At 41.1% G+C, this 14,297-nt stretch overlaps 1 protein-coding gene across 6 annotated transcripts in view; it reads left to right on the plus strand.

Annotated features, from left to right (window-relative positions):
* LOC6535491 (protein tincar) overlaps positions 1 to 14,297 on the plus strand; it is a 64,342-nt gene that overhangs the window by 36,750 nt on the left and 13,295 nt on the right. For all 6 annotated transcript variants that reach the window (XM_039376407.2, XM_039376406.2, XM_039376408.1 and 3 more), the window contains 3 exons: positions 6,008 to 6,699; positions 7,035 to 7,150; positions 12,421 to 12,655. In XM_039376407.2, the coding sequence (XP_039232341.1) occupies positions 6,390 to 6,699; positions 7,035 to 7,150; positions 12,421 to 12,655 (661 nt within the window). In that variant the 5' untranslated portion in view covers positions 6,008 to 6,389. The remainder of the gene's footprint in view (positions 1 to 6,007; positions 6,700 to 7,034; positions 7,151 to 12,420; positions 12,656 to 14,297) is intronic.

Raw genomic sequence — 14,297 nt, forward strand, 5'->3', positions numbered from 1 at the left:
ACCAATTTTAGCCGCTGAAGTTGAAAGGAAATAATTTTCAGGAGCAGCGAGCGTGGCTCTGGGAAAATGGTAAGGGATATAAAACGAATAGAAATAAATGGGTTACTGTTTCGCCGAGGGCTAGCAATATTAACAACAAACTAAATAAATAAACGGCAGGGGAATGGCAATGTTGTGAAGTGTACTTAGCAGCAGTGTATGAAAGATTTGATTTTGAAGGGTGAAAATATGGGTTTTCTATTCGATATACTAGAGCAATAGCAGACAAGCAAATTAGAAAATACCTTTTCTGTTCGACTATTTTTTATAAAATGTAATAAATAAATACGACTACTTTATAAATGTCCATTAAAATTCGTTGTTATTGATATACGGAGTAATTTTATAAGTAATTCAACTTGAGCCGTACAATATTTTTAAATGCTTAGTACTTAATGAATTGCGAAAATGTGGGGAAAGTGAAAGCCAAACATTCTTAAGAACATTTTGTGTAACTGTACAAAGGATTACTGTGCTATCTTGTAAACTCCTTCGCTTGCTAAACGGGTAAATTTTCCGCTCCGCCTTTCGTGTACTACTTTTACAACATTTGATGGAAGTGGCTTTCATGTTCTTACTTTCTTGATTTTTTTCTCTTGCCCTTTGTTCGGCTTTTCATTTTTGCCATGTGTGCAGTTCCAGTTTCCCTTTAACCTTTGCCCATTCCAAAAAAAGGAACAACGTTTTCCTTCTTGTTTTGGTTTTTTGCGACCAAGTAGGCAACCCGTAGGAAATTTCAAAACAAAATGCCGCTTAATATGGCGTGCCCTGGGTTTTCGACCCACCTGTGCGGTGACCCCGATGGGTGGGTTTTGGAACCCATTGATGTTGTTCGGGGGATTCATCGATTTTCTTAAGCGGCAAACGTTTTCTCTTTGAATACGTTTTTTTTTCCGAGTCTGCCCAACTCACTCATGCAATGTGCATAGGAACAACAACAACAAACCGCTGAGTACGTCGATTGCACAACAGCAGGGCCCAAACACCCCCGCCGGAAATTTACCCCCCGAAAAATCCATTCCAATGCGATAAATTCCCCGGCAGTTTTACGACCCGGACTCCGCCGGGGGCCAAGTGCTCTACGGGAATGCAAGCGACAGAAAATCCAACTCCAAGAGGGTTGGTTGGTAACCCATCAACCCTTCGACGTGTAACGCAATTTAAGCGCTCTCAGAATTGGTAACATTTCAACGCGATATTGGGCTTAGACCGTCTGCAAGTGGTGGCATGTGGCTCATTTGTAGCTGCCCCGGGTTTTGGATGGGTTTGCTTTTTGGGTGGTGCATGGGTGGTGCAGTGAGCGCGCCCACTCGATGCGATAATTTACATGCAGACAATGGGCTCCGCTTTTATTTGGCGTCATTTTATGCGATTCGCATTCTAATTTATATGTTTTATTTTGTTTTGCTCTAATTTTATTTTCCCGCTGGTAGCGATTTAATTGCAGTCATAAATTTGCCTAGCTCCCTTGTGGCTTTGTTTTTGTTTGGTTGCTTTTTATTTGGACGTTTTTTGGTGATTTCGGCTTTCCCAGGGCATTTATGACGTTGCGCTTTAATGCTAGGAATAAAAAAATTGATTTTAATAACAGCTTATGAGCTATGATTTCCCAAGCTTACACCAACATAGTTTTTGGCCGTAAACCCTCTATAATAAATCAAAATTAATTGTACCCGTTCTGGGTTAAACGTTTTTGACGGATTTTCCAGCTGCCCCAGAAAGCCGGCAACACATTTTAGCTGACTCACGTATTGGGTGCTGGAAAGTTAAAATTGAAAAAAATTTCATCTGACGATGGTGCAGAGGGGTGCAACACGTATTAACTCGACACATGTGTAAATCCAATTCAAAACATGCCACGTGCAACCAACTTACCACCCCGACCTCCGTTCTCCATCCTCCACCACACGGCTAAGCCAAAAACTTTTGCAAGCCAATGCAGAAAATAAATTCTTCTCCTTCTTTCCTTTGTCCATGTTTGTTGGGAACTCTGACTGAAAATATATCTAAGAAGTGAGTCACGATGTTGCAGAAATGTGAATAGAAATTTTGGATGCTTGAGGAAAGGTGCTGCTGCCAGCAAAAGTTTACTTTAAGTTTGGAAAAAAGATTATTTTGCGTCTTTTAACCTCTTGAAATCTGCAAAGTCTTGCTTAAAAATTTGATTTATTGCGTTGAAGCAATTTAATGCTTAATTTTTTTTTCCTAGTTAGTAGAATTTCGCCCAATTTAAATTCGTAGTGTGCTCACATTTGTCACGCTTTCGGTAACAAAAAACCAACTGCCAAGATACAGGCGAAAGAAAGCGAGTTTTCATTGTGTTTGATTTTGAATGGAGAGAAAAATGGGAAATGGACGAGAGTAAATGATGCGGCGAGGAAAATGCAACATTTTCATTTATGCAAAATGGCAAAAAAGGCAGAAAGCCCAACGCAATGGAAGCTTAAATAAATATATAAGCATCAAGACAATTTCACAAAGATGAAATTTGCGACTGCATTTCTTTGTTCAGCTCTTCAGCAAAGACCGTTCGTTCGGCCATCAAAAATAAAAGCGGTATGGTGTGGAATGTGGAGAAGGGGTTTCTCCATTCGGACCGAGATAAATGAAGCAAAAGTGGAAAGAAAAAGCTGCTTGCCCATATAAATTAGCCGGAGTGGCCTACTTGAGCTTGCCAAAGGCAATGTGTGAGCCTTGAATTCGAGGGGGAAAAGCGTGTGGGTGCTATGGGGTGCCAAGTGCCATTTAGCATATTTTTTCGTATTACTCACCCTCTTGTTTCTTGGAGGCGGAACTGGAGTCTGCGCCCTTACAGGGGAAACGGAAGACATTCCCAGAGAATGAGTCAGTAAATGTGGAATGAGTTGGTTCTCTAGAACCAACCTGAAGAATTTGAAAGTGGCATGGAAAGTATTACGGACAGAGGGAACTGTGCTAACCAAATAAATGCAGTTAAGTGAAGTTTTTAATTTGCATTAACAACACGAACGGGGGGACGGGAAAAAGCAAGGAGCAGCCGAGCTATCTTTTTCTGCTGCCAGAGCAGAACATTTTAATTTTACGCAGGAATACACAAAGGAAATGCCAGGGACAAACACACATGCACTCAGAAAAAAGGAAAGATACACTTTCTGTAAATCAAAATATTATCTCAAAAGTACATTAATCCCATAACACAGAAACAATATCTTTTAAAATCCGTGCATTTCATTATACTTCAAGAATAGTTTAAAGTGAAAATAGCTTGTCATGATCTCAAAATTCCGTGATTCCTGGGGTTACACTACCGTAATAGGTCCACGCTTTTTACTGTGTACTCACACCCCTCTCAGCGCCCATAAAGTGGCTGCTTCATCTGCGTAAAAGTCGTGCGAACGCGACAAATTGCCCCAAGGACAGGGGCAAAAGTTCTTGGTCTATCTCCTCGACTGCCTCCCGAAAACACAACACCACCCCCAAAAACACAACCACCCGCACTCCAGCCACCTGCCCCATCTTCTGCTGCACCGGCTCAAAACAAAAGACAAAGAAAATGCCCCAAAGGAAGCAAGGAGGTGGGAGTGGGAGAGGAGAGGGGAGAAAAGAAATGTAAACATCTGCATTTATGACTTTTGCGGCTGGCTAATCTCATGTTGGGTATGTCAAAACAGGAAGGATGAAGGAACTCCAGGGAGTGACACTGCCTTGGGTCCACATTAACCACCCTCCACTTCTCACCGGTTACAAAGGCACATGGCCCCGGAACTCAAACATGTAACAGGACTCGTTGCTCTGGGTGTGCCTGGTGAAGATTGTAATTAACATCAAATTATTATCAATAGGAGCAAACGAAACCGGATTTATAGGATCACAGGATTCATTGAATTGCAACCAGAGTTTGTGTGGATAAGGTAGTAGATAGACGGTAAACGTCGAGTATATTAGGTTTCAGGCAGGGGTGTTTCATTTGGGCTAACTAAACGTATCGGATTCCTGTAATTGGGCAAATAATATTTAACTGAACCGAAATTCCATTTATTAATGATTTACTTTGAAGGAAAAAGGATTTTATTTGGTTACCAGAATTATAAATATCTGTAAAACTATACTTATCATTGTCAGGACATAAAATCGCAATGGCTTACTTCTGATGGTCAACTGATACTCTGATATTCTGATTTTAGTGCCATTTTCCTGTCGCTTGTGCCATTGACAATACGTTCACAGAGCAGCCATTATCAATTAAATCGGGTCAATTACTGGGCAGCGCGAAAAACGCGGATAATGGCACATTCCTGGTCATTTGTTAAATGTGTTGTTGCAGCGCGCTTAATTACAAACGACGTCGACGCGAACAAATTGCAAACATTTTATTATTTTTGCATGGCAAACGGAGCGCACAAAGAGGACGCGAAGGAAGGCCAAAGAACTTCGTTTTCCACTTCCATTTTCCTATATTCCATTTTCCACACTTTTCTCGCGGTGGTGTCAAACAAAACGCAAAATTGCTGAAAGGCGGCATAAATGTTAACGGCTCTACACGTGTTAGATTCAACTGCAACACGCAAAGCTGCAAATAGTTTACCTGACTTACAGTTAGTAAACTGCAGTAAGTGCAGTGAGAAAAATAGTACTCATAAAATAATGCATTACGTTTCGAGGCAGCAGTTTTAAGGCAGCAAAATTGAACTAAATTGCAGCCTTGTACCTTAAGACCCTAAAATATCTTTATATTAATAAAACCACTAACCACATATCTTATCTTGATGCTTACTATCAGTTGTACCATGCAATTAAACAATATGATTTCCTATATATTTTAGATAGATTAGCTTTTTTCGCAAATCACTTGATTTTGGCTTAGTGTTCCGTTGGCCTATAATTATGCTGCTTTCGATGTGGCAGAATACGAGCCGCGACGCATTTAACAAGGGCCCAGACAAGGGAGGCTCCTCCCTGGAGGTACTGCCTCTGTCTCGCCATCCCCAATCCCCCAACTGTAGTCCTTCCGACGCATTTGTCTGTCTGGCAACGAGGTTTGGCTTAATTATGCGACAGCCAACAGCGCCAGCAACATGATACATGCTGCATGCCAATAGCAACAGCAATATCCACAGCACCACTCCGAAAAGCAGCAGGAACTGTAACTCTTATGTGCCAATTGGTTTGCAGACACCGTACGGTCGGCAATTTCTCCTCCATTTCCCCCAGCGGATTGATTTATAGTTTAACTACCTCTTTATTCCCTTTTTGGGAGTTGTAATCTTATTTAAATTGTTGCCAATTTGAGCGCGTCAATTTGGCCATGTGTCGTGTAGCAATAGTGATGCAATTCTCGTAGGTGACTAATTAAAATACGGCTCGGATTTGCGCACGACAATTAATTATTTATGGTTTAAGTGGGGTTTAAAAATGTCATGAATATTTAAAGAGCTCCGCTGATTGATAATTGCTTGCCTAATTACATAATCGAATGGTTGATTCAAGAGGTATAATTACAATAAAACAGCAGGTGGCGGATATTCTGGAATAATTTTGATGGTTTAACTATTTGATTAAACTTATACCCTACACCGATTAGAATGAACATGAACATGGCTATTTAGGTTTCTAGTTGTATATTATAATAGCCATTGCTTGTAAAAAGGAAATACTAGATTCTTTAAAAAGAGTATGAAAGTTAGACAGCAGAGATTTTTTGTTTACTATTACCACTCTATATTAGTAAAATTGTTCATATGCAAAAATGAATAAAAAGATAGAGAGGAATTAAAGAAACTCCCGCTAGGTGGAGCTCGCTGCTTAACGGGTATCAGGTAGTTTATAGGTAACAATAATTTATATGTTATAATTAAACAAATGCTCTTGTGTGCTTCTAAAGCGTGCTCAAACATTAAAATTTCTGAGTTGCCTGTTATCGCTGAATATGTATTGTATTTACTCTCGCCACAACTAAAATTAACATTTATTTTCCTCCTTGTCGTTGCAGTCACAGCAAATCAGTGTCAATCAAAGTGTGGGAAATCGACACGAATTTCCACAAATATGCGCCGGCAAATAGAATCGTCGGACGCTATGATGAGCCATATCAGCGGACAAATATTACCCACTGGAATGGTAAATGGGAAAATGAGCAATGAGCAGCCTCATAATGACGATCATGATCATGAGCAGCAGCAACAGCAGCACTTGAGTAAATAGAAAATCAGTGTTCAGAATCAATACAAAATCAATATAAATAGTGCTGAGCGATAGACAGAAATTGATTGTCAACATTATTCGCTGTCGCGCAGAACAATAAAAACCCGACTAGCAACGACCAAAGCCATCGGAGCGTCGAAAGCCAAATAAAGCCCAGTTCCCCAACGAAGATGGGTGGCAAGCACCAGGGATCTGGGGCAGGAGTCTCCTCCGGAGGCGGCAGCCTCAACTCCAGCCTCTGCAACTCCGTGGTGACGAGTGCCACCACGGCAAGCAGCAGTCTCACCCAGCAGCAGCAGCAGCTCCAGGCCAAGTACATCAAGTCGAAGCGCCACCAGAGCCGCTACACCAGCCTCCAGCACTCCGGCCACGATTCCGGCAGCTATCTGCATCTTAACTCGCTGTGGTCGATCTGGTACGGAGTGCTACTCACCCTGTTCCAGGGATACTTGGCCATGCACGGAGCCTACAGGTTCTTAGGTAGGTTGAAGCCACATTGCCTTCCCAGATAAACTACACAATTATAACATTTTACTACAAGCTGAAAGCCAGAATTTCTAAACATTGCTCATTCTGTTTGACTTGAATTGAATATGATTGTTCATGTATACTTAAATATGTTTAATCCATTTTTATAAACTTCTAGATATGTATATTATTTTCTTTGCGTTTGCTTGGTTTCTTTTTATTAGTTAAATATTCCATTTGATAGCGCCGAATGTGCTGCGTACACAATTTTCTTTTTGCAAAAATAATAAATACACAGCAATGAAAATATTATTTAAAGATACCGTATTATACATATTCCTTTGCAGGATGCTCTCTGATACCCTGGAAAATCGAACCTGTGGCCGAGCTGAATCTGCAGATTGTGCTTTCTGGAGTGGTGTTCATCCTGCTGCCGGTCTTTTTTACCTCTGCTGTATTTAAGGTGAGTGGTTGGCTATTGAGGTGCTGGTGGTGGTGATGGTGATGACATTGTTTCAATGGGTTTTTAATCGGGAGCATGCTCCTGCGATAATTAACTGTGTATGGAAGTGTCCTCTTTCTGCCATTGTGTGTACTCGGTTGCAGTCAATAATTAAATATTTTGTAGTCTCTGCCGCTGCAGTGGCTTCGTATGCCGGTGCGCTGCTGCTCTTTGGGTTTTTGTGAATTATTTTTAGTGGCATTATTCACGTTATTAAATTTATTATCAAACAAAAACAGCAGCGGCAGCAGCGGCAGACCAGGAGGAGCATACTTTGTGGGTCCTTTTCAGTGGATCCGCAAAATGGCTGACAACACAGCACGAGCACACACATTCCACACAAACATTGTGTGTGTTCTCTGTTTGTGAAGTCCTTTCACCCCTTTTCCAGAGTCTCTGCTTTTATCAGCATAATAAATACAATTATGGTTTTCCCTTTCTATTTCCTTCTGGCCGATATAGTATGCACATATAGTTTCCATACTTTAGTTAGTGTTTTATTTATCTTATATTTATTAAGTGTGCGGGCAGACGATGATGGTACAAGCTCGATAGGAAAATACAATCACCGACAAACGGCATTCACTCCACCACCATTCACTCCTTTTACTTGTTTCCGATAAAAGCCACTTAAAATGAAAGACAGATATGAGGAAAGACACGGAAAGAAAAAGGTGTGTGTATCGGAAGAGCAGTTTGTCTTCATCGAAACATTTCTTTTTATACCCGTTACTCGTAGAGTAAAAGGGTATACTAGATTCGTTGAAAAGTATGTAACAGGCAGAAGGAAGCGTTTCCGACCATATAAAGTATATATATTCTTGATCAGGATCAATAGTCGAGTCGATTTGGCCATGTCCGTCTGTCCGTCCGTTTGTCTGTCCGTCTGTCCGTCTGTCTGTCTGTCCGTCCGTATGAACGCTGAGATCTCAGGAACTACAAAAGCTAGAAAGTTTAGATTTGGCATACAGACTCCAGAGACATAGACGCAGCGCAAGTTTATCGATTCATGTTGCTACGCCCACTCTAACGCCCACAAACCGCCCAAAACTGCCGCGCCCACACTTTTGAAAAATGTTTTGATATTTTTTCACTTTTGTATTGGTCTTGTATATTTCTATCGATTTCCCAAAAAACTTTTTGCCACGCCCACTCTAACGCCCACAAACCGACCGAAGCTGCCACGCCCACACTTTTGAGACATGTTTAGATATTTTTTCATTTTTTTATTAGTTTTATAAATTTTTATCGATTTGCCCAAAAACTTTTTGCCACGCCCACTCTAACGCCCACAAACCGCCAAAAACTGTCAGTGTTGAAGACTCTCCTTCTCAATTCCACTAGCTGAGTAACGGGTATCAGATAGTCGGGGAACTCGACTATAGCGTTCTCTCTTGTTTACACTAGAAATCATATAAAGTACCGACATTATCTGGTGGAAATACTTTTCTTGGACTGAAACTAATAGGGATTTATTCATATAATAATATTATATTTGTTATTTACTTAAGTACCATTTTCCCAAGTATAATTTCGCTTGGTGTGGTGATGCGAGTCTTGGCGTTGGAGCTCCTGTCATTTCAGGTCCTCGTCCCCATATATGTACCCCTTGCACCCACTCAAACTGAAAGTTTTCACAAATAATTGGCTTGTTTTTAAAACAAGCAAAATGGAAGGAAGCTGCCAGAATATGGAGTGGGGAAATTGGGAGTGGAGTGGACTGGGGTATATGGTCCGCCACAGACTGTCCATTGGTTGCGACAGCAGACTGACCGTAGATCCTATCACAGACTCTGCCAGCTACACACCCCTTGCGGTCCCCAAATACACCATTTCATTAAGTATGGAACTGAGAGCCCAGAAAGGGATGATTATACTTCCCTGTAGCAGATGTATCAGTTTGCTAACGGATGTACGGAAGTACATCCGATCAACGCTTTGGTTAAATAAAAGTATTTAAGATAGACTTATATCTTGTAAAGGATGTCGGTATCAACATCGGCTTTAAATTAGATATATGACCTTAAATATCCGTCAATAGAAGTTTTCACAGAAACCCCCTAAAATTCTGATTAAAATGAATTAATTTTCAAATAATGTTTCCGTTTAATATTTTAGAATACCCACATTGTTGGGTGACTCAATATTTATTTATTTAAATTGACAAAGAAAGAAAATCCGGCTCAAAGCTATTCAATTTCCCATTGATTTCGGTATTAATATTCATTGCCCTGTCGCAAAAATCACTGTGTGGGACTTTCCTCGCCATAAAAGAGTATACAAATTGTATGCAAATATTCCTTTTCACCGCCGGCCAGACAACCACAAAAGCGGCAGAACAGCATCAACAACAAAAACACCACCAACATCATCAGGAGCCGCCAAAAAACGCAGCCTGGCAAAAGCTGCCTATCAGTCAGCGGCCAGACAGCGGGCGATGAAAAGCAAGTAAAATGGGTGAAAAGTGGGTGGGAAATAGGGAAAGGCAGAGGGGCAACCCACAGAAAACCAAAAACCGCCAACGAGCTGTATGACAAAGGGAGAGAGACAGCCGCAGGGAAAAGGGAAGGGGCTTCATCACACGTCACCGAACGTTTAATAAAAGGCAAAAACAAACGACAACGAACAGAAATTGGTTGTAAACTAAAATCCCAACATTGACCATTGAGGCGTGGCTATCAGGACCCTGGCAGGAACCAGGATTCAAAGTCCCGAAATCAGGACGGGCGACAGGAACAGTGCCAGAAGTTCATAGTTTTGCTTAGTTTTTTGCCATCAGACCAACAGACCAACGGACCAGTCACAATTACGTTCAACTTCTACGGGTACGAGTACGAGTATGTGTCGAGCGATAAGACTTGAGGCAATTGGAAAGTGGTAAAGGTGGTGGAAAGCGGTGAAAAGCCGGGCAAAATGGGTAAAGCGGGCAAAAGAGCAGGAGCTGCTGGCAAACTGTCACAGCCATAACAACGAGATGCAAAAACTTTGCGACTTTTATATTTTTACAGCATTCGAAATTAAACGAATGAATGAAACCTCTGGGTGACGGAATAGACGGCACTCCATATGTGGCAAGTGCCCATAACGAAATGGCCGGTAAAACTAAGAATATACTGAGCTTATGGCACTTGTTTATTAGAATCATTAAAGGAAGCACTAGTGCAATACAATGCTCTATAATGTTGAAGTTATGCATGTTCCGTACAACTAAAACATGAAATTAAACATTTGCTTGAATTGTTTCACTTTGCAGTTGGATTTCTAATTAATCCTCGCCAGGATACTCAAAGCATCTTTATGCTTTTTCCACATCTAAGACGTTAATGAAGCCTTAATCGCAGTGACATGATTTAGAGATGATTTGCCTGCGGCGAAAGAGCCGCGAAATGTTGGCACATTTAAAAGTATTATCCGCCTGGCACTCAGCAATTCCCCATGCCCGCCAGCACTGGCAATGCACTTCGCTTTTTGCAAATTGCAATCATTGTTGCTCCTCGGAAGCAAACCAAACCAAACGAGACAAAACCGAAACCGAAGCGCAGGAAAACAAAGTGAACAAGTCGGTTTCCATTTGCTGCTCATCGTGCTCATGGTTGCTCATGGTGTTCATGGTGCTTTTGGTTCAGATCCTGATTCAGATCCGGCTCCTTCATCATTCTGATGTCTGCTTGTTTTTAATTTAAAAGCCCGAAAGCTCGCCTTTATTTATATGTACATATAAATTTGAGCACGTGATTTTAATGCTCGTTTATTTGGTTTTCTGGTTCGTGGAAATAAATGTAGAGGGAGCGTGGGAATATATACTTTATGTGGGAAAAATAATAGATGCATGTATATTTCATTTCGCCATTTGTCACGTGCAACGTTTCCTTTATTTGTTGCTCTTGTTTATGCGCCAACGCGTCGTATGCGCAATGCCTTGGTTTGCTTCACTCTGTCGCTCAACTCGCGATGTGTTCGCATTTTAAGCGCATAAAAAATGCATTAAAAACCCAAACACAAAAGCACTTTTTGTGCGCATTTTTGTTTCTGCTCTACACATGTAAACCTTCTATACGTTTTTATTTTTTAGATTTTAATAATGGCCCCAGGCGCAAAGGACGTGTACACCAAATTGTCCGACATGCAGTTGAACTGGTGTGCGGTCAACCAAGGATATTGTCCCTTTTGGCCAGTCGCCTGTTGCAGGCAATTATGAAATGCGAAATGCCATCCCATTTTATAGATTCACAGTCGAGTAATTTATTCAGTGAGTGTAGTTGATGCCACTTGGTTTGAGAAAATTTGATATCCCATACCGAATAATTTGCATAGATTAAGTTGAATGTGTAACTCTAGTCAGCCCGAAATTAAATTCAAATCATATACATATCGCATTATTTTCATGAAATTAATAATATTGTTTTATCAAATCACTAATTGATTGTCGTGCTGTGAGTTGATTATAGGTTATGAATCACGTTAATATAAAAGCGACAGTGTAATATATCAGGGTATTGATTAAAAGGTCCGTGACAAAGAAAACATCACTTTAGGTCAGAGGTCTGATTTTAGTCAGAAATTTTCTAACGCTGTAAAGGATGAATACACATAAAATATATATTTTCCTGATCAATACCAAAAGCCGTGTGAATATAGCCATGCCAGTATTTCCGCACGACCGCTTTTACGAAAATTAGTCCCTTTAAAAAAAAAGGAGAAAAAAGAACCTACATCTTGCCTAAGCTTATTATTTTTGAAATGGGTAATAAGTTATTAGTCATCAGCCCGTTTACATTTTTTTAATTGGCGTTAACGAAATGAAATAATACAAAATGATTTCATTTATTTATAAAGTGCCAAAGAATTTCGATATATATATTTTATTTGAATTTACTTTGCTGTAAATTATTTCTAACTGATTTCTTTTTGTATTTTGCATTTGTGTTGCACTAAATAATTCCAGCTCATATAAGAGAAATTGAAATTGCATATGCATGCACATTTCGCAGAAAGTGGAGTGAGTCTAGTGAAATTTTCAATTTCCGCCCAAGAGGGAAAAGCGAAAGCGAGGTTGAATCAAAAAGCATTCCAAGCCCTTGGCTCCGCTTAGTTAAATCCACCCAACTGGCAGATCGCTTGCATATGTGAACTATATACACTCTTTTACAGCCCAATGAGCTTGTCGAAAACCAAATTATATGCAGTGCATTTCATTTTAATAATTCGGCGTTTTGTGGACTATTCGACAGGTTGGCAACTTGGCAAACGACGGAATGAAATTGGCCACAGGTGCCAGAGAGCGGCGCTGCACCCTCTCGCCGCACGATGGCCTAGAGGAGGAGTCGCGGGGCGGAACCCTTCGAGCCCTTTGGACCCACGGCGGACCCACGGCGGCCTTTGTCCACATCCTGATTGCACTCTGCCTGCTGCTGCCTCGCTTGCTGCTCGAGGCTCGCATTATTGAGAACGGATTGCTGCCAAAAGGTGAGTTTAATTAACCAACAGGATTCGCGTTGAATGGGCGAAATCAGAAACGGATGGCGCTCATAAGTATGCAACAGAGCAGCGGAGCAATATGAAGCTGCCGCAAGTGTTCGCCATGTTGCTTTATTTGCAGATGTGAGTTTCCGGTGCGCGTCTGTTCCTGAGTCAAAAATTAAAGTTAATTTATTTCGAATACAATTATCAAACTTCTTTTTATTTTTTTAATATCGATCCACACGTAACTCACTATGCCACCATTGTTTTTTTTTACAACTCAGCATTCCCATACTGATTCTGATACATTTTCCTCTGTTCCTAGTTACTTTTTAGCCTAAACTATCTTTTGGAAACAATCTTTGGCAAATCTTTGGCTTTTCTTATTACTAATTATCTTATAGCCATCTTTACAGATTCTCATCAGTTGCAAAACTTATAGGGTACCAAAAATTTCGATCCCCTTAAAGCTTCTTTTATAGCTTTTTTTTATTGCATGTCGATTATGCACTTGCCGCGGAAAAGCAAATTCTGGGGGCAATAGGGAAGGAGAATAGCCCATGCACAATGTTGCCGAGCACGAATTGCATTTATCCCCGTTTTTATTGTTGCCACGTTGTACATTGTCATATTGATGGTGTGATGACACTGGCGCTGTCGCTGATGACAACTATTAAAATGAACATGAGTGGAGGCGGTTTTTTCCTGGCAAGTGAATGGGAAGTGGGTGGGCCTTTTATCAATCATAATTTCCATTTTCGATACAATCAATTCGCAATCGCGTTTGCCATTCCGCTTTTTAATTCAATTTATTGTTCCTTAAACAAACTGAAATTGACAGCGATTTCCCTCCTTCTCGAGGGAAAATCCCGGAGCACGGTAAATGAGCAGGCCAATTTAAATTCGCTGGCATATGTGTGGGCCAAAACCAAACTGTTTAACGAAGAAGTTTAGGATGCGCTGAAGGACGCTTAACAAAGTGAACTTAGGGGAATATCCGAAGGAAGCAAAACAAAAATTTCCGAGGAGCTGCTGGAGCAACAGCTTCAAAGGCAATCGCCGGGGAAATCTGCTGGCCAAACATATACAGCCCGACCGCTCGGCAAACAAAAACACAAACGAACGAGAAAGCACACAGGCTAACAACCATAGGAGCAAACACCACTCACAATCACACACATGCACAAACACACAGACGGAAGGAGAGGGTGGGGGGAGGGGAAAGGCTGACAGGGACAGAAAAGGAGCTTATTATGGCCTGCAATAAGCCATGTTAATAACAAGGCAGCAGCAATGGCAACGACATCGCTGCGGAAACGAGTCAAGCGACCCAAAACTGTGCAAATGTTGGCCAACTGTGAGCAGGACACCAATCGAAAGAGTCCTGGGCCACGTTGCACCGACGGGCTCTGTTTGTACACCACAACCTGGGAGCTCCACGGGTGCTTGCGCCTCTGTGTACAGTTGGATCGACGAGTGTCACATGATGTCGCCGCCGCCGTCCTGGACGCCCAGTAAACTAATTACACGTTTAATGACAGGCTGGCAAAAATAATTGCGGTGAACGTACATTTCATTGAAGCAGGAAGGTGCCAAGAAACATTTGTTATTTAACGAGATATTTATAAATTGCAACTAAACTGAGTTA

This window comes from Drosophila yakuba, chromosome 3R, assembly GCF_016746365.2.
Source record: "Drosophila yakuba strain Tai18E2 chromosome 3R, Prin_Dyak_Tai18E2_2.1, whole genome shotgun sequence".
Classification (NCBI taxonomy): Eukaryota; Metazoa; Arthropoda; class Insecta; order Diptera; family Drosophilidae; genus Drosophila; species Drosophila yakuba.